Below are 27,211 nucleotides of genomic sequence, written 5' to 3'. Positions count from 1 at the left end.
TCACCTGATAGGCTAGTTATATCGTGAGTGGCCAACTCAGAGAAAAGAACTATCGGCGCATCGATGAAAAGCTCAGCTTATTCAATCGAAAACAGAACCTGAAACTCAGGATGTCACAACTCTTCCCCTCTTATAAAAATTTCGTCGTCGAAATTTAAACCTTTACAAATCTTAATAAAAAAAGGTGGGGGTACAGTTGTCTCATCGAGTCTTCATTTTCCTATGTTGCTTCTTCCGTCTCGCGGTGTTGCCAGATCACTTTGACCAATGGGATCGTCTTGGTGTGCAGAATCTGTTCTTTCCGATCCACAATCTGAACCGGCTTTCCACGTATGACACTCTATCATCCACGTCTAATTCTTCAAGATTTAACATGTGGGTCGGATCAGGCTCATACATCCTTAACATCAACACGTGAAAGATGTCATGCACTTGCGTCAACCTCAGCGGCAATGCAAGGCAATACGCTAGGATCCCGATTCTTTCCAAAATCTCAAAGGGACCTACATATGTCAGACTCAGCTTTCCCTTCTTGCCGAAGTGTGAAGTACCTCTCATCGGTGACACTTTCAAAAAGACATGCTTATCAACTTGGAATTCCAATAGTCTTCGATGCTTATCTGCATAAATTTTCTGACGACTTGGAGCGATCTTTAATCTGTCTCTGATAATAGCAACTGCATCCACTGACTGCTGAACCAACTCTGGGCCTACAATCTTCCGTTCTCCAACTTCATCCCAACATAATGGCGTTCTACTCACTTTTCCATACAACATTTCGAAAGGTGCCATCTGGGCGGTCTGCTGGTAACTGCTACAATGAGCTTCTGACAAGATCTCTTCCTTAAACTCCGCATCGTCGGGTACACACAATCGTCCACAAAAATTTAGTGTTCTGTCATTGGTAGCTTGCAAATTAGCCTTTCTCTTTTATGTATCTTCCTGCAGAATCTTCTGGATCTTTGGATCTCAGGATCTGTCAACTACAATGTCTTGATTCTCAACTGTACTTTCGGTTCACTTTTCAGAATGGCCATAAGATTTGAAATGTGACCTACCTCAAATTTGAAAATCAAATCTCAAACTCTCTCGAGTAAAATCCACTCCTTAACCATTATCTGTGCAACTGAAGACTTCCAACTCAACGCATCTACGACCTTATTCGCCTTTCCAAGTGATACAAGATATCACAATCATAATCCTTTGGAAGTTCCCTCCAGCGATGTTGTCTCATATTCAACTCATTCTGAGAGAATAAATACTTAAGACTTTGATGGTTTGTAAGGATCTGGAATCTTTCTCCACACAAATAATGTCTCCAAATCTTCCAAACGAAGATAATCGCTACGAGTTCCAAGTCATGCATCGGGTAATTCAATTCATGAGGTCTCAATTGACGGGATGCATATGCAATGACCCTACCATGTTGCATCAGCACGCAACCTAGTTCTCTAAACAACACATCACTATAGATCTCGTATCCTCCAGGACCATATGGTATGGTCAGCATAGGTGTGATAGTCAGCTTCTACTTAAACTCTTGGGAACTACACTCGCACTTGTCCGTCCACACAATTTCTCTTCCTTCTTCAGTAGCCGAGTCAACGGCGACGCTAAAGCTGAAAATCCTTCCACGAACCTTCTTTAGTAATCTACCAAACCCAAAAAGCTTTTGATCTCTATCACGGTAATCGGTCTTGGCTAGTTGATAACTGCTTAAATCTTAGTCGGGTCCATGGAGATTCCTTCACCTAAAATCACGTGACCTAGGAAAGCAATACAAGTCAACCAAAACTCGCACTTGCTGAACTTAGCATATAGTTCATGGCTCCTTAGAGTCTTGAGTACTATCCTCAATTGCTTTTCGTGCTCCTTTGGACTTCTCAAGTACACCAGAATGTCGTCGATAAACACTATCACGAACTCGATCTTCCTTTCTGGGGGTACACCGGATGATTCCTCAAGGAACGCATCAAATAACTTCCGTACCACGGCGATGCTCTCCACTTTCCGCTCCTCAACTATCATATCCACTACAGTTGCCAAATAACATTGGTAATCCACATCCAATAAACGGTTGCTTTAAATGACGACATTAAAATAAATGAGGGTCCTCCTCGATTTTCAACAAACTTGAAACTTTCTCCCACTGATGGGTTAAACTGAATTACTGCATAACAAAAATTCATTACAACAAGATGCTCCTTGAGCTAGTCTTTTTCATTTACAACCTCGAAGTTATACATAAGCAAAAATAGCCAAGTACCGCTTTAACCAGTGATTTTCCTTTTTACAACTTCATTTCAACAAACTAATTCTACAAGCCTAACCAAAATTCCGATGTGCCACTCTGATAAAATTATCCCAAAAACATTCTTCCTTTGATCGATGCATGGCTCAGTTCATTCATGTCCTCTTCGCCATCCTAGTAGTGCTCTATCTTTGGTGCATTCCTTTTGTTATGTCCCATTAGTGGCGGCAGTTGCAGCTGCTGTGGTCCCATCGGCTTGCACGGACAGTCCTTCACCTGGTGCCCCGTGCTGGTTACACCCGTAGCACGCTCTCGTTAGACCAAGACACGGAGTTAGTCCATGCCTCATTTTACAAATTCGACATCTGCCATTCAGGTCAGGTGCCGACTTTTTTATTCTACCCTTTCGGTTGGGACGAATGGGATACTCTCCTCTAGTCATCAGCCTCTTCCCAAACCGATTACCATTTCTACTTGACCCAAACCGCAATAGATGTGGTGGCTTGTTCATTCAAGTTCCTCTCTATCAATTGAGCCCGACCATATATCTCATTGTAATCTTTCAGATCGAATGGCACCAGCGGAGTCCTTAGCTCTGGTCGAAGGCCGTTCCTGAACCTCCTAACTCTATCAACTAGATCCTCTATCAGCCTGGGGGCGTACTGCAATAGCTCTGCAAATTTAGCCTCATACTAGTCTACTGTCGTCAGATCCTGACGAATGTGCTGAAATTCCTCCATCTTCTGTTCCCTGGCGCAATCAAAGAAGTATTTTTCATTGAAGACTTCCACGAAGGTATTCCACACCGGAACCATACCTTCTAGAAACACTATTCCTCCTGTGGCCTTCCACCAAGTGTTTGCATTACCCTGTAGCTGATAGACCACAAGGACTACCTTATCTTCTTTCGAGCACCTTAGTAGGTGGAAGGCCTTCTCTAATTCTTGGATCCAGAGGGTTGCGGCCTCGGGATCACCTATTCCTGTGAACTTTGGCGGTTGCAACTTCAAAAACTGCTTAACTAACTTGTGCATCGATATCTCCCCAATCACAATCCCAGATTGGACTCTAGCAGGTGTGGTTGTGGCGGTGGCAACGGCTGCTTGATTTTGAACTTGCTGCTCCATCAGATTTCCCAAAGTCTCGAACACCTGTACGATCCCATCAATTCTCGGATCTCTAGGTGCTGCTACATTAGTACAGGCCTACGGCAGTACTCTTTCTCTCGCGCTAGCCTGAGCTGGCGCTCTACCTCGGGTAGTGACCCTAGTTGGCGTCCTACCCCGAGAAACAGACGCAACAATCCTCTTCCGAAGAGTCCTCTGATCCGAATCACTCATTCTACAGGATCTCTACAAAACCTGCCTTCCAATTCCACACAGAATTAGGAAAAATGAGTGACCCATAAAACAAACTACCAATCAATTAATCAATCACAGGCATCTGCATAAGGAAAAAACATTTCCTGCTAACTATCCCAAATCACATCTCACCTTATCACTCCAAACTCTAACCTCGCTTTGATACCACTTCAGGCGGGGATGTCACACCCTGAACCTCAGGCACGCAACAACCCATTCCTTGGTCGATAGAAAGCGATGATCCAGGACTCATCACCGACCCTTCATTTTTATTGCACATGTGGAAGCGTACAAACAGTCTCCAGACGACACAAATAAGGGATTAGAAAAGCAGGACTACAAAATTTTCATAAACACCTCAGGTTCTTATACAAAAGGTCTATCTCAAAAAGAACTACTAAGCCATCCATGCTCCTAACCTTTCCACCTCAAGCTTTGGGTTCTTCATACTAGGGACCTGAAAATAGTTATACAATAACTAGTGAGATTAAAATCTAAGCGAGTCCTCCCTTAAGCCCCCAATTAGAACACTAACTCAACTCGGGGTATCTCTTCAGAACCACCCCACAAACAATCCACGGCTAACAACCAACAATCAATAAATCGATTCGCATGCAACCTTACCTGGTATGACATACCCTGCACGTTAAATCTTAGCACAATACACGCAATGCACATGATCATTAGATGATGTAGTTCATCAATCACATACGAGTCGTGTCACAAGCAATTTCACCTGGCCATTGCCACACCCTGCACGTTATCAATTTATGCGTACGTGCCATAAACAATATGCTCAACCCATGCATAACCGAAACTAATGACGCTATGGTTCTCATACATTCTTGCACTCTAGTGCCCCACCTATCCCTCATCAATCGATCACACGGGTCCCGATTATAAGGTAAAATCATTATGACACGTCCCATACTCGTGCGTTTTCCAGTTATTAATGACCTACCAGCCATAGCTAACTTTCCAATTAGTGCTCATCCACATTAACACTCACGCGTGCTCTAGTTATTAATGACCTACCGGCCATAGCTAACTTTCCAGTTAGCGATCATCTGACTTCTGCCGGGCTACCGATAAAAATCGAGCTTCGTCCCACCTCGTCGGGCACGGCTACGCCTAGAACTTCCTTTCAGACGGTATCCCAAAAGGGACATCGGTCCATAATCTATTGTGACCGGCTTCCGACTCCTGTCAGGTATCGCCCCCAACTTCCGTCGAATGACGGTTCAACTTAGCGATCACGCAAACATACCTCCTCAAATCCTTCTCTCATAAAGGCAACCCATATCCAATGTCCCTCAGACAATCCATTATTCTTTTTTTGCGAAAATCACTCAATTCATGCGGATGCCCATGCATTTATACACTCAAATCATCTCATAAGGTCAAAGCACATGAAATTAGACACTTTTTCATTCTCGGGTGAATAGTGCACGTGAACAGTGCGTGTGAACAATAAATTTTCAGATTAAATAACTAATAAATTAAATCCAAAATAATTAAAAACACTAATTAAAGCAAGCAATCAATCAATTAAAGTTAATCAAGCTTAATTAAGCACATAAGCCACAATTAAGCAAATAAAGCAAGACGAAATTAAAATAATCCTATCCATTCATCTAACCACTTATCTTAGGACTAACATAGCTTAATTAAATCTCTTAAACTAAAATCAACACTAATTAAACCAACCCTACGCAAGTTTAGGCACTAATCATAGGATTAGGAGCTAAACTCACCCATTAAAGCGGCCGGAGTCACGGACGCGGCCTCGACGACGGAGGCTACGCTCGGGAACCTCTACCACAACGATCCAAGGCAGTCTCGGGGCTGGAACAGCAACCACAAAGTCCGACTTCCACTGAAACTCTAAAATTGGACCACCAGAGGAGAAACAGAGCTGAATGGGCTTGGCTGAAACTCTGGCAAGGGGTTGGCCGGCAACCGGCGGCACCTAGGGGTCGAGAGGGACCTGCTGGTAGCTCAGTTGGGTGGAGGAAGGGTCGGAATGGGAGAAAAATGGCTAAAACGGGTGAAACAAGCGAAGCGTGCGAGGTGCCCGGGCGGATTGACGGACCGAGAGAGCGGTTTCTTTCGGTCGGCGGCTTCGTTCGGCGAGCGGCTAGGTCCTCTCGAATGGTTTGGGCCTTCTGAGCGCGATGGTGGGTGGCACGAAAGCTGATTCTCACGGGAAGGGAACTATTAACTCCTGTTTTTGGAGAAGGGTCAGCTAAAGCATAAACAGGAAGAGAAGGCAAACAGTGGAGAAAAGGCTATGAATTTACTTGGGGCTGAAGAAGGAAGAGAGAGAGATGTGAGAGCTAGTTTCTCTAGTTCTCTCAAGCTCTCAAATGCCTCAAAAATTGTCACACCCAATCCTCGAGCACGTGCCCATCCCTCGGTGGTCGATAAAATTTTGCGACTTCCCAAGACGAGTTGCCGACCCTTTCATTTTATTGCACATGCGGAAGCGAATAACAAATCCCCTGATTATAACCATCTCGGGATAGAAAAGTAGGACGGCATATTCACAAACAAAATATGCTTTTATATACACACTGAGTCAAGTACAAAAGTCTACAACCAAAAAACTTCAAAAGACCGACTCAAAAAGAAGTTGTCCTATCTGACTCACACCTCATATCCCCTCAGCTCGGCTCTAGGTCCTCCACCCTATGGTCCTGAAAAGTTAAAGCCCACGACAGGGTGGGATATAAATCTCAGCGAGTTCACGCTCTAAACCCCGATTAGGAGGGTAATACGCCTAGAGGCTTCTTAACCACACAATCATACAACCACAGAGACTCACCTCATCTCAGATCCTCCATGCAGGTCAGCACAGTTCATATCATAGACAACACAAAAGCATGAGCAAATTGATCACGGTCACACAGGTTCGACCTATCATACGTTTCAATTGATTGTGACTACACAAGCACAATCTAACCATCACAGAGCAAATCTAACCATCACAGAGCAAATCTAACCATCACATAGCAAATCTGTCCGTCACATAGCGGATCTAACCATCACATAGCGGATCTATCCGTCACATAGTGGATATATCCATCCATCACATAGCTAATTTATCCGTCACATAGCGGATCTTGAATTCTCTTAACCAGCACAGGATCATCCAATCTCGGCCAAGAATATTGTGCTTTGTACTCAAATGCCTCAATTAAAATAATGTGCTTAGCCTATTTTCATCATGTTAAAAAAAACTCGATAAAATAATCGTGTGTGGGTACACGGTCGGCCTGAGCCAAAAATATAATATCTTCATTTTTAAAAATCCCACTATTTATTATAGTCCATAAAAACATTTTTGGCGTTGTAAACCGACGCCTAGTATTTTATAGTTAATTACTGAAATTACTTAATTTTGGGATAATTATCCAAAATTTCAACTTTCACTTAATTTGCACAATGCATCATTCAATTGAATAAACCAATCATACCATTGCGATCAGCACGAAATTTCGGTCACCGACTATTCCGGTCTAATTTTTCGGAAAATAATAAATAATTAAATAATTACCAAAATTAAATAAATAAATAATAATAAATGCCATAAAGAGAAATTTAGGCCAGGAAAGCCTAATTAAATACCAAAACGGGCCTGAAAAATTTCCGAACCAATCTAGATAGATAATACAACCTATCTAGTTGCTAATTACACTACTCTAACTACCTAACATGGAATAACGAGTAATTAAATTGCTAATCCGTTCTAACTAACCACCTAATCCCTAAGTAGCCTAAACTAAACAACCCTTAAGTATCATTAACTTCATAAGTATAGTTTAGCGAGTAAACTTAACGGTTTAGCGCGAAAACCGGTTCACCGCGACGGCAACCGAAACTCGGGCCCACAGCGACGCCAACGGGAGCTTGGACCGGGCCGAGAAGCCTTGCAAGCCCATAGTGAACTACTAGGCTTGATTGACGAGCTGAGATGCACGGGCTGGGCTAATTTTGTGGGCTGCTGGTCGCGGCTTCGAGTGGGCTGGGCCGTTGATGGCTGAGTGGAGCTGGGTTGTGGACGTGAAGAGTGACGATCATGGGCTAGGCTGCTTTGAAGAAATTCGATGGAGAACTTGTGGTCAAATGACCGCTGAAATGGGCGGTTAAAGGAGCAGGCGCTAGGGTGAGCTAGCACGGCAGCGAGAGAGAAATCGTGGGGTTGCTTCGGTCGCTACTGGGGGAGTTGATCTGCTGGAGTTGACCAGAAGGGGAACAAAAGATGGTAGAGTCGAGCGAGAGAAGGAGGGAGCGGATGGGCTGCTTTCGGTGGGATTGGAGCGGAGGAGTGCAGCTGGCGCACTAAGGAGCTGCTGGGGTCAATGTTAGGGCTGGGATGGAGGGAAGTTGACTCGGTGGGAATTGCTTCGGTGGAGGGGACAAGCGAGGGAGCAGCAGATTCTGAGGGGAGGGCTACTTTGATGGAAGAAAGAGAGAAGGGCAGAACAGAAAGGAAAATGAAAGAGAAGCTGTGGAGGGGGAGTTGGCGTGCGAAGGAAAGAGGGGAGAGAGGGACGCTCGAAGAAGATGGGAAAAGGGGAGAAAAGTCAAATATAAATATCTAATTCATCGTTACATTGTCCAAGAAGTCTTCAAGCTTATCCCTATGGTGTCCCCCAAATACTTTCTTGCATATAAATCCACAAATAATCCACTTTGGCACCAATTTTTGCAGCCCCCACACCAAGCATTTCCTCAATTGGACTTCCATTTCTTCACCAAATTCCCTAATTTGATGTCAATTTCGTTGAAGAAGAAGCCCACACAAATTCCACACTTTCCCTTCACCAATTAGCTCACTAAGGAGGCCAAAATTCCCTTCAATTTGGCCCATCCGAATTTCCTTTCTTTTCTAAATCGTCCGAATTAATTTTTCGTAAAAATCCCGAACTCGATGGAATTTCTCCGAAAGACGAGACAACGTCTTATAAATGAATCGTGACACGCTCGAACGTCCGATTCTCGAAATCGAATTCAATTTTGTGGTTAAAATTGACCGGACGCGATTTTAGCGCGACCTAATCCACTTCAATTCCTCCTCAATTCTCCCTCAAATGAACCCAATTCGGTCCCTATAAATTCAGCTAAGATACCATCGTCCCTCTTAGGATTTTTCCTCGTCGATTTGTCCAACTTGAATCCCAAAAATGCGGTAAAAAACGGTCCTCTGATTTTTCCGGTAAAAAAAAAAAAAAAACCTTACTTTTAATTTTCGCCAAAAATCTCGGTTTACAGAAAAATCGTTAGAGAATGAGTCGATGTTCCTAAAATGAATCGTGACATGACAGAACTTTCAATTTCTGAAATCGGGTTTAAATTTGCGGTTAATTTCAATCTAGCGCGATTTTAGCTTGACCTAGCCTACCGAGTAGCTTTTAGGAATTTTTGGTGCAATTGACCCGTGGTCGATTATTTTCGAGCCACATTGTACATCTTCAACACATTGGTGACTCTCGATTGTCGTGAAAATCTCAAGATTTCAAATATGGGCACAAGGTACATAAATGACAAAAATATCGATCTAGTGCCGTTCGAGGAGAATTTTGTAATTAGGTGGAATCACCCACACACTAATCACATACCTTTGTCGAACCAACCTAACTCTGATCTCTGGTCAATTTTGACAATGCCATAATGACTTTTGTAGATTAGCACGGTCAAGCAGTCGATTCCTAGTCGAATTCTCGAGTCTATTGCATTTAGATTCCTTAACGGCTTCACCTGATAGGCTAGTTATCTCGTGAGTGGCCAACTTAGAGAAAAGAACTGTTGGCATGTCGATGAAACCCAGCTTATCCAATCAAAAACTGAACCCGAAAATCAGGATGTCACAAAAACTATTCAATCCAATAATAGATCCGAATTTCTATCTTCCAAATTTTCTCCATCTTACCGTGTTTTTTTAGCCACTATCAGTATTGAGTAGGAACCCACCACCTATCCGCATGTCAATCTCCCAAATGGAGGGAGGCAATGTCTTTAGAATTACAAGCTCTTGTACAAAACCACACATAGGATATCGTACCTCTTCCACACGGTAAAAAGGCAATTGATTGCAAATGAATTTACAAGATCAATTAACCCGCAATTACAATAATCAAAATCAAATTATATCTCCTACTTTAATAAAAAGTTGTAACTTTTAAGGGAAGTAAACCAGAGGCCTCTAAGGAAATATATAATCACTTCATGTATGAGAGTTGTCCTGTCAACTCTTACAGTTTGTTGGACTACTTAGATTTCACATTGAATTAGATTAAAGAGTTTGGAGTTGGATGATAAGGAATGCGAATTTTCATTGCTTGTCTCATAGCTGTGGGGATGAGGCGAGAACTTAGTTTGGGGCCAACCTGAAGAAATAACATATATGATGACGTTTCCATACTGTGTAATTGCCTGCATCCCTAATATCTAATTGTACAAAGCCTTCACCAAACTCTCCATATGTCCCCCGATCGAATCAAGTAGACCGCTTGTACTATCAACGAAGCAAAAGCTATTGATATACAATTCAAAAGCAAATACTAATGTGACTATTGAAATAAAAGGCTCTACATATCATGAGAAAGAAAATTGGAGAATTTCTGGTCATCAATAGTCCTCGCTCACTTACCCAAAAAAAAAAATAGTCCTCGCTCGTAATAAGTGAGCCCTCGAATGGTGTGGGGTATAAGCAATCTTACACTAATCCTCTGTAGCATCATTTTTGCACCTCTTTTCCAAATTTGGGCAAGCTGCGAATTTTTGGTGACTAACTTAGCAACGAGAAGCTTCCGCCATAACTTAGCAACGATCTTCTTGGCAATGCTGACGACGAATCGACGATAGCTTCCACCATTTTTGTTCTTTCTATCTCTATCTTTCTCCGTCTCTTCGTGCATCAGAAGACTAGTGCAAGATGAAAGCCCAAATCAACAATTCAATCATTGTCTTATCTTCTAAGAGAGGACTTCAACTATTAAATGAACTCACAGTCACAAAGATACATATACACTCATTTGTCAATATATATAATGGCTCCTATTTGTAATAACACCTTTTTTTTTTACCTTTCAAAATTGCTTTCATAATCCAACCTCTCTTTTTTTCTAGTCTCTCCTCTAGCACAGAAGCGGACTCAATTTGCGATGCCAATACATCATGTGGGCTCGTGATCTTCGAACAGGCCATCCAAGGGAATTTAGAGGTACATCTGCTAAATTATCTCAGTCAAATCTGAAGAAAAAAATTCCCATTGTTAAATTTTCCGTTCGTGCAAGCCTTTGTGTTTGCCATGTGACAAGTTTATAGATGGATCGTGGACCATGTGGCAAGTCTTCGTGTTTGCGAGGTGTGCGAAGTTAAATGTCACATGTGGCAAGCCTTCGTGTCCACAACTTTTACTATCATTTATAATAGACGGTCTTAAACACAAGAAGAAAAAAACTGGCAACCAACATTCTGTTTTTTGAATTTCGATGTGATTTTGAATCTCTATAGACTGAGTCGCTTACACATTAAGGTTCTCTCTCTGTTATTTCCTGCTGGACAACTCGGTGATTCAGCGCTCAATCCCTGTCACGGCATCGACCTCGCGTTGTTTTGCTGCAGTAACATACCAAATCGTTATAGGATGCCATGAGCAATTAGACGGATACGAGTCGGTTGCCATTGAACATCCTAGATTAGCCCTTTTTCATTTGAAAGAATCGAATGTTTACAGGTCTCACACTCTTTTGAGTGTAAGACTCTGCTCTGCGATCTAGCTCTCACCTATCATGAAATTCTTGTAACGAAATTCCAATTCTCTGTTCTATATCTTTCTTTTTTTTCAAGTTTATTGCGAAGCAGTTTCATCAATCTTTTTCTTCAGGTCGTATCTTCCCCGATTAAACTCTAAATGTGATCTCCATTCATTCTAGAGTTGCCTCTTGACCTATGCTCTGTCTTACCGTCTTTTCAGGTTGAAGGCGGGAGACCGAGGCCCGTCGTATGAAGCCTCTAGACGGTACCCAAGCTCCGATTCTGAGTCCTTGGACTCCAACATGAGCTCGACCACCACCACCAGCGAGGCCGACGAGGCGGCCGCGATCTCATCCTGGAAGCTCCTCATGAGAGAGGTCAGATCCGGAGCCCTTGATGAGGACAAGATCTCGGCCGCAATCTTGTCCGCAATCTCGTTCGACCCGTCTTCTCTTACTTGCGTCCATGGAATATTAACACGAACCGATTTTGAGAAGTTTTTATAGCAGAGATAAAAGAGAGAAAATAAAAACGAGAGAAAGAATGTAATGTTTAGGCTCGTGGAATGTGAATGCTTAGGTCGTCACGGAAGTCTTGCTTTTCTTTTTTCGGAAATAAATGATTTTTAAAATATTTTTTAGAAAAATGTTTACTTATATTGTTTGAAATAGTAAGTCAATGGATAATATTTTTATTATCGATAATAATTTATATTTAAACTTTTTTCATGAACAATGAAAATATTATTCGTTTATTTATTTTTGTAAGCAATATAAATTATTATTTTAAGGAAAATAATTTTCAAATAATTCACTTTATTCAAAACAAATGGAATCTTAGCCTTGTGTTTATTGCATCGTAGAATGATCTCGTTGAAGCTTGTATGGAAAATAGAATTACATGCTACATACTGAGATCTTGCGAATGCCGAATGCTTTTATTCCTAATAATGCTCTTCCTACACTGGATAGTGATCTTGAGAACAATTGTTATATAGTTGAAACTAGGAATTGAGAGCTTCATAGACATAAGAAAGAAAATTAAATCCCCTAACTATAGCGATCTCTATGTTGGAATATAATAGCTGAACCAACGTTTTTGCTCAAATCGTATTCTAGTTTGGAAATGTGATTAACATTCTCATTATTCCATCAACTAAACCTTAATTAGGTTAATAGTCGAAGTAGTCCTACCGCATTGATGTTTAGGATGATATTCCCCTTCTAGAGGATAGTTCGTGTTGATATCACCAAACGGCTTTTAAATACGATTAACTTTCCTACATAAATGTTCGCAAAATGTTAATTACTTTCCTATCGAAAGATACATTTTCATATTCTTTATTAGCCACCATCAATAATCATCAATCATGCATGTCATATGTCTACTTCTGTAAAATTGCAACATGCTCACTGTCCTTCGACACCTGAATTCTTTACATGCGAACATGCATTTAAAAAAAATGATAATAAATGTATAATGGAGAAAAAAGAAGAAAAAAGAAACAGAAACAATAATAATAGAAAAAACAATAAAGATCAATGAAAGATCCATCTATGGAGTCCAGCCACATTCATTCCGTTTGGTGGAAATCCACTTCCGTCTAGAAGAGCTCACGATCATGATCATCTTCTTCCACTGGAAGCCTTCGATTCCCTCAGAGATCAATCAAAACCGGAGCGGAGATGGTGGGAGTTGGGCGAGAAGCGAGCAAGAGGCCACCGGATGCTGTCCGGACGCCGGCAGTGATCGTAAGCTCTCGTGAGAGAATTGACGACGTCGGCAGGAGAAAGGAGAAGTGAAACGCCCCTCAAAGGCTCAAAACGCACAGGAATCGGAGCCGAAAAGCCTATCTATCGGCCCTTTACGTGTTCCAGACGCCTTCTCCGCCGCTGACCTCGCCACGTCCATGCTCTTCAAATCGCGATGTTCTCGCGCTTGAGCTTCGAATCTGTGTGCACCATCAATGAACTCGAGTTTATTGAACCAAGGAGAATTCCTTCAACCTCCGACAACTTGGAGCCCTTGGAGCTTTCCAATTTTCATTGAGCGTGGAAGTTGAGAACATCATTCCATTCACGTCCGAGATTATATTAATAATAACCTTCGATTCAGTCTTGATGATCTCGTGCCGATTGGGTTGCGATTCTCACTATCTCGTTGACGGATTGGGCCATTTAATCGAGTGCACATCGACCGTTTGGTGAAATGCTTGAGCCGTGTTATTGAAAATGCGACTTCGAATCTGACTAACATCATCTGTGTCTGCTTCAATGATTCGCCGTACCTGTTGTATCGGTTCAGTAAATCTAAATTGATATTCATTTTTGAGTCCATTCCTGAAGGTCTTGGTCTCGATAGGCTTCTGGCATTCTAAGGCGATAAGCTTACTCCTTGAAATCAGCCAAAAATGTTGATGTGCCGAATTGTAAATTTTCCGTGCATGGCTGTCGGTGTGCTAATCAAGCATTAGCTGATCATGTAGACTAATAAATTGGAGTGCAGATCCCATTTGCTGTACATATCTTTGCTTTGAATGAATGTGAATATATGTTTAATGGATGTAAAAATAACATGCATGTTTGTGTTTGCATTCATGCTGGATTGTGGTTGTTGCTTGCTACTTATATGTTATCAAATGATGCTGAGGTATTACTTGAAGCTCTTGCATAAATAACTGGGAAATTTCGCCATGTACTGTTTAAAACTTTATTCATATAGTGTGATGAAGATAATCACCCCATTTTCTTGTTATGATGAGTAACTTATCAGAACGCATGAATTTTTTATTTTCAAAGAGTTTGAAAAAATGTTGTTTCTACTTTGAATTAATTTAACTAGTGTTGTAGGAATGTTGTCGATAATCACCGCATTTTCTTGTTATAATAAGTAACTTAATCCACTGAGGTCATCAGATTCTTTTATGCTGTCGATGTTCAGATGGGTTGCTGTAGGAGTTTTTTGTGGGCCGATGGCGGATCTCGGTTTTCCTGCAGTCAGTTTGGTGATGCCATCATTTTTTTATACCTTCTATAAGCAAAGCAATTATGTGGTGCCATTTTCTACTTTTGTTGGTGTCAATCACCACAAGCAGCCGGTTCTTCTTGTGTGTGCTCTAGTTGCTGATGAATCAAAGGAGTCCTTCATATGGTTGTTTGAGACATGGCTCAGGGTAATGTCTGGCTGCCATTCCAAGTCGATAGTAGCTGATCATGATGATTCCATTCTGCAAGTGATTGAACAGGTTTTTCCTTCGAGTCATCAGCGATTCTCAATGTGGCAAATTAAGACAAAAGAATGTGAGGATTTGAGTCCACTGAGTGGTGATTGCAAATGTGAATATGAGAAATGTGTTTATCAGCCATACCGTTGGTGAATTTGATGCTGTGTGGGATGCTCTTCTCAGCAAAAATGGCTTAAGGGAAAATGCTTGGCCGAAGGAAACATATGAAAAGTGTGAAAACTGGGCTCCACTATACTTGCGCGGAACATATTGTTTTGAGATATGAGCAAGGTTTGGAGCAACGTCATGGCAATGAAAGGATGGAAGATTGTAACTCATTCAACTTGCAGGCATTTTTGCACACAAATGGACCGATGGAAGAGCAATGTAGGAGGCTTTATACCCTTTCTGTTTTCAAATTTTTCCAGAGGGAACTTCTACAAAGCTACCTTTTATTCATCAACAGATACTTGATCTGTAAGTGCAGCAATGAGAATGAGAAACATATCGTTACCTTTTGTTCATCCAATCTTGATGTGAGTTGTGGCTGTCAAATGTTTGAATCGGAGGGTGTATTGTGTAGACATGCTTTGAGATTGTTTCAGATTCTAGATATTTGGGAGCTTCCATCTCACTACATCTTACATAGGTGGACAAGGAGTGCTGAGTATGGCACCATACGTGATTTTCAATCAGGAGGTAGCTCTCATGAAATTAAGGCTAAGATGGTCAAGAGTCTTCGTGAAATTGCCGTCAAGTATGTAGAGTTTTGTGCCCCATCTTTTGAGAAATACAAACTTGCTTATGAAATTATGCATGAGGGCGGGAGGAAACTTTGCTGGCAGAGCTAAGTTTAGGGTAATTTTGTAGTTTGGAGTGCATCTATAGTTTCTTTTCCTGCAGGCCTGACTTTTGTAACTAGAGGGCATCAAGTTGTTTTATTCGGCATAAAAGCTTTCTCAATCAGAAGTGGAATTATGTGGATATGAAATTATGCATTCTACTGGTTCTTTTTGTTGGTTCTTCTGTTTATCTTATCTCAGAGGCTAAGGGTAAGGGAGCGGATAAACTGAGGAGAGCGAATGAAGAGCTATGCTTTAAAATTGTACCTTCAGTTTCAAAAGGCAAATTTCAACTAACGTCTAGCGGGGAGAACCATCACAAGCCCGACTGTGTGCCTTTGAGAAGCTGACATGATGGTTGAAGAACCTGTAGACCTGTGCTCTGGTGTGATTTCCTCCAAGTTATCCAATCTCTCTCTCTCTCTCTCTCTCTCTCTCTCAATTGACACCTTCTGGTCTGGCCTTTTAACGAGCTAATTATAGCGAAGTTAAATATATACATCTCAATTTTTGATTGTGGTGATTTGCATCTCAATTTTTCCTCATCCTGAATAATCTGACATAAATATAAAGGGAAAAGCGAAGTTTATCTCTTTGTTGTTAATCTCGTCCTTCAATCAAGTTTCCAAAATCTTGTGTTTGAACTTGTTCTTTGATTGCCGACCAATTGAAATTCTCTGTCCTATTGCACTTGTTCAAATGTGGCAAAGAGAAGAATTCAGCTATTCAACAAGCTCAAAATAGTTACAGCCATCGCAAATTTAAGCAAATTTCAGAAAAGTAGACGCCTCAAAGATGCCTATAATGGCTTCTATTTGTGAACTTTTCTTGTGATCGAAACAAATAACACAATTTTTTTTTCTCGATTTTTGATTTAATCAGTACAATTGATTTCTTGGTATTCTCACTTGTGTTACCAATGTACGCCTAAATTCCATCGACGCTATATACTCAGGAGCTCGACTTCAGTGGCGCTATCAACTCAGGATCTATATTTCTTAGCTTTACCTTCGATTCTTTTGGAATTGTCATTGAAGTCTGTCGTATTCAGATTGTCAAACATCTCGCTGGATTGTACTTTTCTCGCTTCTGCTCCGTTATCCGGTCAGAGTGCTCGAAGTTACTCACAGCTCATTCGATTCTCATTCACCGGCTTTGATCATTGCTTTCGACGCGTCCAAGACTTTCTCTGGTTAGTTGAACTACCGATTGTGACTGATAATCGCTCCTCACTGAGACAAAAGCTCTTCGTTCTGTTTTGAGTGTTACGTATGTAAAATAGAAACCAGGAGCTTTGTCATAGACGTCTGAGATTATAGTAATAACTGCGCTTCAGTCTTGATAATCTTGTACTGATTGGGTTGTGATTCTCGCTATCTCATGGCGGCATTGTGCCATTTAATCGAATGCACAACGACTGTTTGGTGAAATGCCCTAGTTGTATTGGTATAAATATGACTTCGAATCTGACTGAGATTGAGTTGTCTGCTTGAACGATTCACTGTACCAGTTGTATAGGTTAAGTAAATCTAAATTGATATTCACTTTTGAGTCCATTCCAGAAGGTCTCAGCCTTGATAGGCTTTCGGTGTTCTAAGGTGATTAGCTAAATATGTTAGTGCTTAATTGTAAATACTCGTCATGGTCATTGGTGTGTTCATGAAGCATAGACTGATCATATAGACTAATACATTAGAGCGCAGATCCCTTTTGCTGTGCATATCTTTTCCAATAGTGAATTCCAGATCATGTCTTCTCTAGGAGTGGATGTAAAATGCAATGCAAATTTGTGTTTGCGTTCGTGCTGGATCGTGGTTGTTGCTTGCTGGTTTTACATTATCGAATGATGCTGGGGTATTAATTGGAGCTCTTGCATGAACTTTCTTGTCGGTTCTAAATTAGTTTATGTTCAATTGAAAGCTTCGTTATGGACCCGGTTTAATAGGTGAAGGTAGGAAATAATGTCCATCGATGAGAAGGTTGATGCTGTATTTCCGCTGGGGATGAACGAATTGGGTTTGGTGTCTGAGGTAGGTTAGTCTGGCAACGAGCAAGAAAAGGAAGAGATGAAATTGATTCACCTAGACAACTAACTAGAATTTGTGTTTGGACGTGAGAGACAGATAAAGAGAAGGTTCAAAGGAAAGAGAAAAAAAATTGAACTCCGTGTGTTCTGGGATGGTGGTCTGAGAAAAGGAAAAAGTAATAAATATAAATATAAAAGATTAAATAAATAATAAATAAAAATTGGAAAATGATTAGGAAAATAGGTCTTGATTAGGTTTAACTTATTCTTATTAGTTTATGTCACTTTCTTCCCAATTTAATTGTGGTCCTAACTCCTGACTTCATCTCTCATAATCTATGGGATATGTAAAAGATTGCATCCAATTTAATAATTAACGCAAGTTTATGTTGATATGTTGCTCTGGCATTTTAAATTAACGTTAAGGGAAGTGGGAGGGAATAGAGTTTGTAATGATGTGACTCAATCGTTAAGCTCCAATTTACCTAACTTTAGTTTGGTTTCGCAAATGACATGTGATGAAATAGAAGAAGAGAAATCATGATGATCAAAGTTAGCTGAGTTTTCTTAGGATTTATTTGTTTGTGCTTTTTAAAAAGCAAAGGGAAGTTATTATGAAAGGAGGTTGAGCTTTCGAGGTCCTAACAATTTTCACTTTCCTATTAAAATTAATTATGTTATTCAAATATTAAAAAAATGTGGAAAAATTAAAGAGAATAACGAATAAATATTTACACGTTGTCAAAATTTCTCATGTTTTAAAGCCCTAAAAATGTAAACATGTGTCGGAGATAATATGCTCGTGAAAGTTTATAAAAAAAATGGTTAAAATATGTCAAACGAAAAAAAAAATTGTAAAATTTGATAAGAAATAGCCCATAGTTGTTCCGAGGCTGCGATATAAATATGATGTCTGGAACTTTAACATTCATCTCGAGGCAGTATTGTACACAACTCATGACGTATGGAACTTTAACATTCATCTCATGGCAGTATTATACGCAACTCATGAAGAGTAAACTTCTAAGGGCAATCGAGATGCTCATCGTCAAATCCGTAGTAGCAAATCATCGCAATAAGCTCTGACATATCTAACAAAAAACAATTCAATTCTTGAAATTTGAGCTTCGAACAGGAAATTTTGAAACTTCTGAAAGAGATTTAAATTTGAAAAATAAGAAATCTTGTCACCTATAAAGAAAATTAGAAGATCACAACAAATCTCAAAGAAATTAACTTGATCTGGGTAACAATAAGGTCCGGTGCGACAATGCCCAAGATTATCAATTGATCACCTTTTCTTCACAGCTTACCCCATAGCTATCGAAACTCCTCCAGCCCAATGCATGGACCTGCGACCATATCTAGTCAGGGTTTGATGATATTAAGATATGATTTCAAGAAAGCTTAGTCTCTTTGGAGATAAAAAAAAAATAAAGAAAAATAATCTGCCAAATAACCTATTTCGTGTATTTCAATATAGAAGAAGAACCCAAGGACAACAAATAAAAGTGCTGCTTACTCACCAAAAAGAAGAGAGAAGTTACAAGTTTAGAGGCGACAACAGGGTCACACGGGCCTTGAGCCGTTGATTAGGCCAATTGGAGGGGCATTCTTACTTTCAGGGATGCTTTTACCTATTGCCTATTATCACTTTATTAGTAGTTATCTTAGTAAATTACATAATATTTGGTCAAATAAATCAGAGTGTTCTTTGATAGACGCCACGTACAAATTAGTGTTATAGATCAAGTATGGACAGGAGTTCCTCTTGTTGCGACGTGGAGCGCAACGGCGCCCTTCCTTTCCATCGATCATATAATCCTATGTGAGAATAAATTAAGTAAATCTACTGCGTATCTTGACATACAAAAGCAATTGTGTCAGTGTGAAAAGGAGGGAAACAGAGAACCTAAGAACAGCCAAGGCAATGTGAAAGCAAATGCATTTCGTCCCAGTCATACCAAGTTCAAGCAAGGGACAAGCAATCCTTTCCTTAAAGCCATGAGCGGATGATTCTTCTGTTTCATTACGCAATTAATGAACCAAAAAAAAAAAGAATATAGACTCTACGTGAACATATTGAGACAAAGTTATTTCCTTCATCTGTTGAGAGTTTTCTTAGTCAGCTTCCAGTATCATCGACTGTGCAGGCGTTTTACTTCGAAAGGCACGCCCTCTTCGTCTCCCGCACCATATGCCTCTCCAGCTCCTAACTGGAACGAGTCATCCTAACTCGAGATCCAATCCTCGAACTCCCGGAGCTGACTGATTCCGGACGACTGGGACGTGAACCGTAGCGACTTTGCAAGTCGAAGCTGTGGTTGAGGGCGGGAGACTGAGGCTTGTTGTATGAAGCCTCTAGAGGCACCCAAGCTCCGATTCCGAGTCCTCGGACTCCAACCTGAGCTCGGCCACCGCCACCAGCGAGGACAACGAGGCTGCTGCGATCTCATCCTGGAAGCTCCACACGACAAGATCTCTGCTGTGATCTCGTCCGACCCGTCGTCTCTGACTCACGTCCATTGAATATTAGCACGAACCTTTTATAGCGGAGACAAAAAGAGACAAAATGAGACGAGGGAGAGAATGTAAAGTTTGGGCTCGTGGAATGTGAATACTTAGGTCGTCACGGACAACTTGCTGTCTTCTTTTTCTTTTTTGCTTTTATTTTTTAGCTCCCTTTTTTCGAAAATAAATTATTTGATTTTTTAAAATAATTACTTGTATTGCTTAAAATAGTTAATCAATGGATAATATTTTCATTATAAATAACAATTTATATTTAAAATTTTTGTGAATGTTAAAAATATTTTTCATTAATTCATTTTTGTAAGCAATACAAGTACTTATTTTGAGGAAAATAAGTTTTGAATCATTCACTTTCTTTATAATAAAAAAATGGAGTCTTAGCTTTGTGTTTATTGTGTCACATAATGATCTCTCATTTTTTTCTAGCATATTCAATTTGGACACAATCTTTTACCATTTATATTTCCTATTACAATGATATCGATTAGTTTGGAATATCCTTTAATTCAAAATCATAACTTTTCTTTATTAATTTCTACAAGACAACTTATTTATATTATCAAGTCTGGCTATCTTTTCCATCCCCTAACATATTCCTCTTCTAATTCAGCTCTAGTCAACATACAAAATCAAACCTAGAATTTCCTATTTAATCATACTATTAGCTACCTCTATCTTTTAATATAAAGCTAGTTTATTTATTTTTTTGCATTCTCTAGTTATGACTAATGTATAAGCTTTCTATCATATTTATTAGCTACCTCTATTGCACTTTCATATTCTTTATTAGCCGCCATCAATAATCATCAATCATGCACGTCCTACGCCTACTTTTGTGAAATTGCAACATGCTCACTGTCGTTCAACACCTGAATTCTTTACATTCGAATATGCATTTAAAAAAAGAAGATAATGAATGTACAATAGAGAATAAAAAAACAGAAATAATAATTATTATATTAAAAGAGCAAAGTTTTTAGAGCTGCAAGAGTCCAGTTCGAGAAGCCAAATCAGCAAACCCGGCTCATCTTCACCAGATCAAGCAATAAATCAAAAGATAAAGAAACAAATTCAGATGATGCCAAACAGATGTACTCAACTTCGCTAAAAAATTCTCTAGAAGCACCAACAATTCAAAGTTAAAAACCACATGCTGAACTAAGTGGGCATTGTCCTCTCTCTCCATAACCAAATCACGTCGCAAGCCCTTCTCTCTCTCTCTCTCTCTCTCTCTCTCTCTCTCTCTCTCTCTCTCTCTCTCTCTCTCTCTCTCTCTCTCTCTCTCTCTCTCTCTCTCTCTCTAGCGATCAGTGGATGTCCCCCAAAATCAAATCAAGTATTCGAAACACGATTCAAAAAATTATTCATGTAAAAATATGGGAAACAAGGTCCCCACATAACTTAAGTGAAGTGCCATTCATATGATATGTGCGGGATATGAGCGATCTTGTCCTAGTCCTCGCCTGCTCGTCTTTTGCAACTCTCCTCCAATTCTCCACAACCGTAGATGTTTAGGTGAGTAAGGGATGTGAGCCTTCGCATTGCTTCAGGGAATGATGTCAACGAGTCGCAACGCATGATGTTGAGAATCCGAAGTGATTGAAGGACCTCGATCTGCTCGGTATATCCTTCAAATTGTCACAATACCAAATATTGAGATCCACGAGATTGTGGGCCTGTAGAAGCCACTGTGGGAGAGATGTCAGTCTGGGAAGGTGAGAGATTGTCACGGAGCAGAGACTCTGAAGGCATCCATGGAAATCCAAGATGTTGCTGCTTTCGTCTTTGGATAAATCCAGCTCCTCACATTTCTCGATTTGCTCTGATAATGCCTTAAAATTGGGGCAATCGGAAATATAGAGACACTCGAGACTACGGAGCTGTAGAATCCACTGTGGGAGAGATTCTAGTTTGAGAAGATGACCAATTCGTAGAGACCGGAGACTCTGAAGTCCATGGAAATCCAAGATGATGTTGCCGCTTTCATCTTTGGATAAATCGAGCTCGTAACACCATGTAATACAGAGATCCACAAGCTTCGATAGATGCCACAAACTAAGTGGGAGGGAAGTTAACCGAGGAAGATAATAGATATCAAGAGATTCAAGTGAGGTGAGACTTTCTAGACACTCCCCAAGCAAATATTCTAGAGAGTTCATCCCAGAGATGTCAAGACGCTTCAACTTACTAAGGCCAAATTGGGGGAAATGTTTACATCTCTTGCACCACGCCAATTTTAACTCAACTAAATTGGGCAACTCGGTCATCCACATCGGGAAACTCTCACCATTATATCCATCAATAATCAACTCCTGCAGATTGTCGGATGGCCTCAATCCATCTAATAGTGCTTCATCTCTCTTTGTAATTATTGCTTCGTCAGTAATATTGAAAATGTCCCATGAAAGAACCAAGACTTCCAAAGAATGCTTCTCTCTCAGGTTCGCAGCCTTGGATTCTTCTACTACATTTGTCACGCTATCCAAATTTTTAATGGAAAGTGTTCCCCGGATGTTATTAAGCCTATTTAGCTCCCCAAGTCCGCAATAATTCTTAGTAAAAGCTTTATATTTGGGCAATATAAAGCAATTTAACCTATGCAACAAACTCAATTGCCCTAATCCACATGGCATATAATAAAGTTTATCACAATCATCTATGTTTAGAATTCGAAGACTAACTAACTTCCTTATACCCTTTGGCAATTCTTCCAAGCTAGAATAGTTAAGATTAAGTGTTTGCAAATTCTGCAACCTCGTAATAGAGTTAGGAAGACTTTTGAGTGCTTTATTGTAAGAGAGATCGAGATACGTGAGATACTTCAACTTACCAATGGACCTTGGCACCTTCTCGACATTTGCGGCATGCAGATGCAAGATGCGCAACCTCTTGAAACTTTGAATGAGTCGGTGTAGATTTGCTTCACTTGTTGGTTCCCCTCTCCAATCTCTTGTGAAGAGCAAAATTGTTCTTAGTGTGCTTGCTTTCAATCGTGAGATTGGAAGTTTACCCATGAAATTAGAAGTTGAATCATGAGATATATGACGAGTTCTTTCAAGTTTGTGTTTTGGGTGATCCCATGTTACCCAACACTCGGTCCCTACAACTAAGCAAGCTAGATCATGCATCAAATCATGCATCTTGCAAGTCTCCTCATTTTCCTGATAGTCTTGAAAGAAGTTACTCCACAAAAGATCCTTGAAATATCCACAAGCAATGTCTTCTAAATGATGAGGTCCATTTGATTGCTTGATAAATCCTTTCGCCATCCAAAGATTGACCAAAGTTTGCTTCTTTATCTTATAATTTTTGGGAAACAATGAACAAAACGCAAAACATTGTTTCAAATGTGAAGGAAGATGGTCATAACTAAGCTTAAGAATTGACATTATGCCGTCTTCCCTTCTAGACACATCTGGGAGCTCATTTTCTTTGAATCGCAACCATTCAAGTTTACTTTTCTTAAAGAGTAAACTCCCAATAGTTCGAATAGCCAATGGAACCCCAGAGCACTTTCCTACTATATCTTTACCAATAGCTAGCATGTCGGGATTTTGTATCTCCTCTTCTTTACAACAAGCAATTTGCATTAGTAATTTGAGAGACGCACTTTCAGATAAGCTCCTGAGAAGATGAGGCGGAGTAGTGCCGGTGATCTCCGCAACCAAAGGAAGGCGTGTAGTTATAAGGATCTTGCTTCCTCTAGCACCTCCCAACAATAAAGTTTTCAAGCTCAACCATGTTTCTAGTTCTGTAGTCCACAAATCATCTAAAACTAAAAGATATCTCTTTCCATCAATTGCTCCCCTCAGTTTACTTTGCAATCGTTCCATTGCATCATCAATTGATTCTTCCTTTTCTGCACAAGCTATGATATTTTTCACTATTTTTTTCATGTCAAAGTCATCAGAGACACAAACCCACATTTTTAAGTTAAATTGTTTACTGACCATCTTATCATTATACACGCTTTGAGCGAGAGCTGTTTTTCCAAGCCCCCCAATACCAATTATTGGAAGGATGGAAACGTTCTCTTGCACGTTTGAGTTGAGTAAAAATTCCACAATCGTCTTCTTATCATCTTCTCTCCCTATAATATCTCCCTCACGTATAAATGAATGTGTCTCTTCTCTCTTCCTCCACTCTCTCTCGGGGCGCTCATCCAAGTGGAATCCCTTATCAGCCTTAATGGCTTCTATTCTCTTCCTCACGGCTCTTAGTTTGTAACTCATCTTCATTTTAAAAGCAAGTTGGTTTGAACTTGAGAAAAATGTCCTTACCTCCTTCATCATTTCATTGTGGCCCCTTAGTTCTCGTTGCATAGCTTCTATATTGAATTCTTCAAGCATGTCCTGTGCATCATAGAAAGCTTCTTTCAATTTATCAACCCAAACTTTGATTTGGGGACTCCGGTGGTATTGCTCTTCTGCATGGTCTAGTACAGACTGAAGAGTGGAGACAGTGTCCCCAAGCGCCTCGAGTTCACGATTGACGCCCCATAACATTCCAACGTTATCTAGTGCTTGAGGAACCAGATAAGCAACGATCTTTCCAGCAATACCGACGATGATAGCTTCCGCCATTTTGGTTCTCTCTATCTCTCTGTGGATAGGAAGATATTAGTCTAGTCTGTCCAAGGGTAGGGACTTCTCACGACATGTATAACAAGTTAATGTTGATGCTCGCCTAAGATTGGCAAATCGAAAGCTTGACAAATCTAATTATCAACTTACATGACTGACTTTACCTGTCATACATAGGAGTCCGGGTCATCCATGCAAGTCTAAATAACATATGTGGACCCACCAAGGTCGCATCCGATGCCCACAAGAACACTTCTATATTTTCGAAGGCTTCATTCTTTACCTTTTTGTAAAAAGATGACCTATCATTCTTTATACTTTTGGGATGGCTTTAATGGATGACAAAGTTGGTAACAAAACTTACGTTATATGCCTAGGAAATATTAGTTTGCTGTGATTCGGGTACTTTGAGATGTGACCTACGATTAACTAGTTATTGATATATATGTGCATATACGATTATAAATATGCAATGCACATTAGGATAGGGATTCTTTATGTGAAATTAGAAAGTTCTATGCTTAGGTAACATGATGGATTTTTTTACATGTTGATGCCAACACTACACCTTTCAATTCAAAACTCTCCTCATATTGTCACATGACAATATTGCTATTATATTACTAAAACAATACAGTTGATCAGGGAAGTTCACTCTCCTTGCTGATCTCTCAAAATTATTTGCTTCCTAAGAATAAATGCTTCTACATTTTGTTGTCTTCCTTTACTGTTTCCTATTCTCGAAATAAATAAATAAAACTGCCTTACAGATTTATTCCCATAATAGGCAATTTCAAAACTTGCACATTTATGCAATGTAAAACCCTATAATTAGGGATTTTAAAAAAATTCCCGTGAAGGGGCAAAACGTCAGACATACCTCTCGTTTTTTCTAGCATATACCATATGTACACAATCTCTTATTTTTTAGTTTCTTATTGTAACCATATTGATTAGTTTAGAATCCTTCACTTAATTCAAATTTGTAGCTTTTCTTTAACAATTACTATAAGAAAAGTCATCTCTCTTGTCTTTTAAGTCGGGCTCTTATTTCTATCCCCAAACATATTCTTTTTCTCATTTAGCTCTATCCAATATACACAATCAAATCAAAACATCGCAACAACATCTATTATTCATTTTACATAAAAAAAAAAATGCAACAACTATTTATCTTATCATGATAACAATCGTTTGTTTTTCATAAGAAGTATGATTAGTCTTCTGAATAAATTATTGTGCACCGTAACGCATCTACTTTAGTTAAATTGCGACATGCTCATCCTCCCCCCAGTAATAGGATTAGTCTTAATCATTATTTTTTAATGCATTTTTCTCTATGCATGACAATCCTTTTGCATACTTCAATGAATTCTCATGTCGGGTTTGTTTCATATTTCATAAATATATTATTCCTTTATGCAATTGCATATAATTAGTAACAAATGTCATTATGAGGGACTTATTACAGATGATTTCACACGAGCATTGCACCTGAAATAAGACTATTTAATAAATAAAAAAAACAAGCATTTAGTTGTTTTGCTGATGCTTGTGAAAGTGTAGAGCTTGAAATCCACCACGCGGGCTGTGGGGGGACCAACTTGAGATGTTGAAAATAGGAATTCTCATCATCCATGCATATTATAGGAGTGAGGCCTAAATCAATATGCATATGGAGCCTCACCAAAGTCGGGTCCAAGGTCGGTAATTATTGTCTAAGATTTTACGTGCTTCTTGTGTTTACTCGTCTAACATGCTCTCAGAGGCAATGAAATTGCTAGTGAAAACAAATCAGTGATCCTATATTTCACAAAACAATAAATCGATGCATGCATGTTGAAAATAACTGAGAGCAAAGTTACCAGGAGTACGGGTGATACCGAAGGATCGAATTTGATAGCAGCAAGCCTGAATGAAATACAAGCAACAAGATAAGAAACGATGAAGAAATGGTTCCTGAGTGCTGCCTGCATTTATGCTCGTTGCACATCATATAGAGAAAGAAAAGAGGAACATTCCTTTCGTATGTTGACACAACAAGGAAACTTGGGAATTGATCCCTTTCTTTGCCCCCTCACTTACCGTTACCACAAGAAAGGGATTTCTTTGCATTTCATTCTTGCAAAAGGGGTCACGTCTGATTACTTTCCTTTAGTTCAACGGAATGGTTCTTTCATATCCAATAATCATATTTTAGCATGAACAGTGTAAGCGTCAAAAGTGAAATGTTCAAGTGTAAAACCCAAAATGTTGGCAAGTATTTAATCTTCCAAGGAATCTCGCAATGGTTAAGTTCTTTTTGACCGGGTTGAAACAATTCTATTTTCATATTGGATGGTCTCCCCAATACCTTTTTTTTCTCTACCATCATGGAAATATTATTTAAACAAAGTTTTGCCGTTTTCTTTTCTACATTATAAACATGGATATATTGATATTAATAATTAGGTACTCTTTATAGTATTATTTTTTGCTTACGATTTGATTTAGCATTACTTATATATATATTATTTTTCCGTATTTTGTTAATGCATTTCCTAAATTCATGAAATTAGACATTGCCTTTTTCTTTTTTGCCTTTTGTTAGGTATGCTTATACGCTAGTCTCAATGCCCATTGGCAGGCATAG

The 27,211-nt window shown here is 39.7% G+C and overlaps 1 protein-coding gene and 1 pseudogene across 1 annotated transcript; one reads left to right on the top strand and one right to left on the bottom strand.

Annotated features, from left to right (window-relative positions):
• The first annotated feature begins 10,955 nt into the window (after nucleotides 1–10,955).
• On the top strand, nucleotides 10,956–15,447 carry LOC120292917 (annotated as a pseudogene).
• A 6,108-nt stretch (nucleotides 15,448–21,555) lies between these two features.
• LOC120292916 (putative disease resistance protein RGA1) lies at nucleotides 21,556–26,534 on the bottom strand. The gene is made up of 2 exons (XM_039311474.1): nucleotides 26,445–26,534; nucleotides 21,556–24,598 (listed from the first exon to the last, which is right to left on the bottom strand). The coding sequence occupies exon 2, from the start codon at nucleotides 24,577–24,579 to the stop codon at nucleotides 21,556–21,558; it is 3,024 nt and encodes a 1,007-aa protein (XP_039167408.1). The 5' UTR covers nucleotides 24,580–24,598; nucleotides 26,445–26,534.
• Nucleotides 26,535–27,211: the final 677 nt, after the last annotated feature.

Source organism: Eucalyptus grandis, chromosome 4 (genome assembly GCF_016545825.1).
Source record: "Eucalyptus grandis isolate ANBG69807.140 chromosome 4, ASM1654582v1, whole genome shotgun sequence".
NCBI lineage: Eukaryota > Viridiplantae > Streptophyta > Magnoliopsida > Myrtales > Myrtaceae > Eucalyptus > Eucalyptus grandis.
This window is presented reverse-complemented; position numbering and strand designations above follow the sequence as displayed.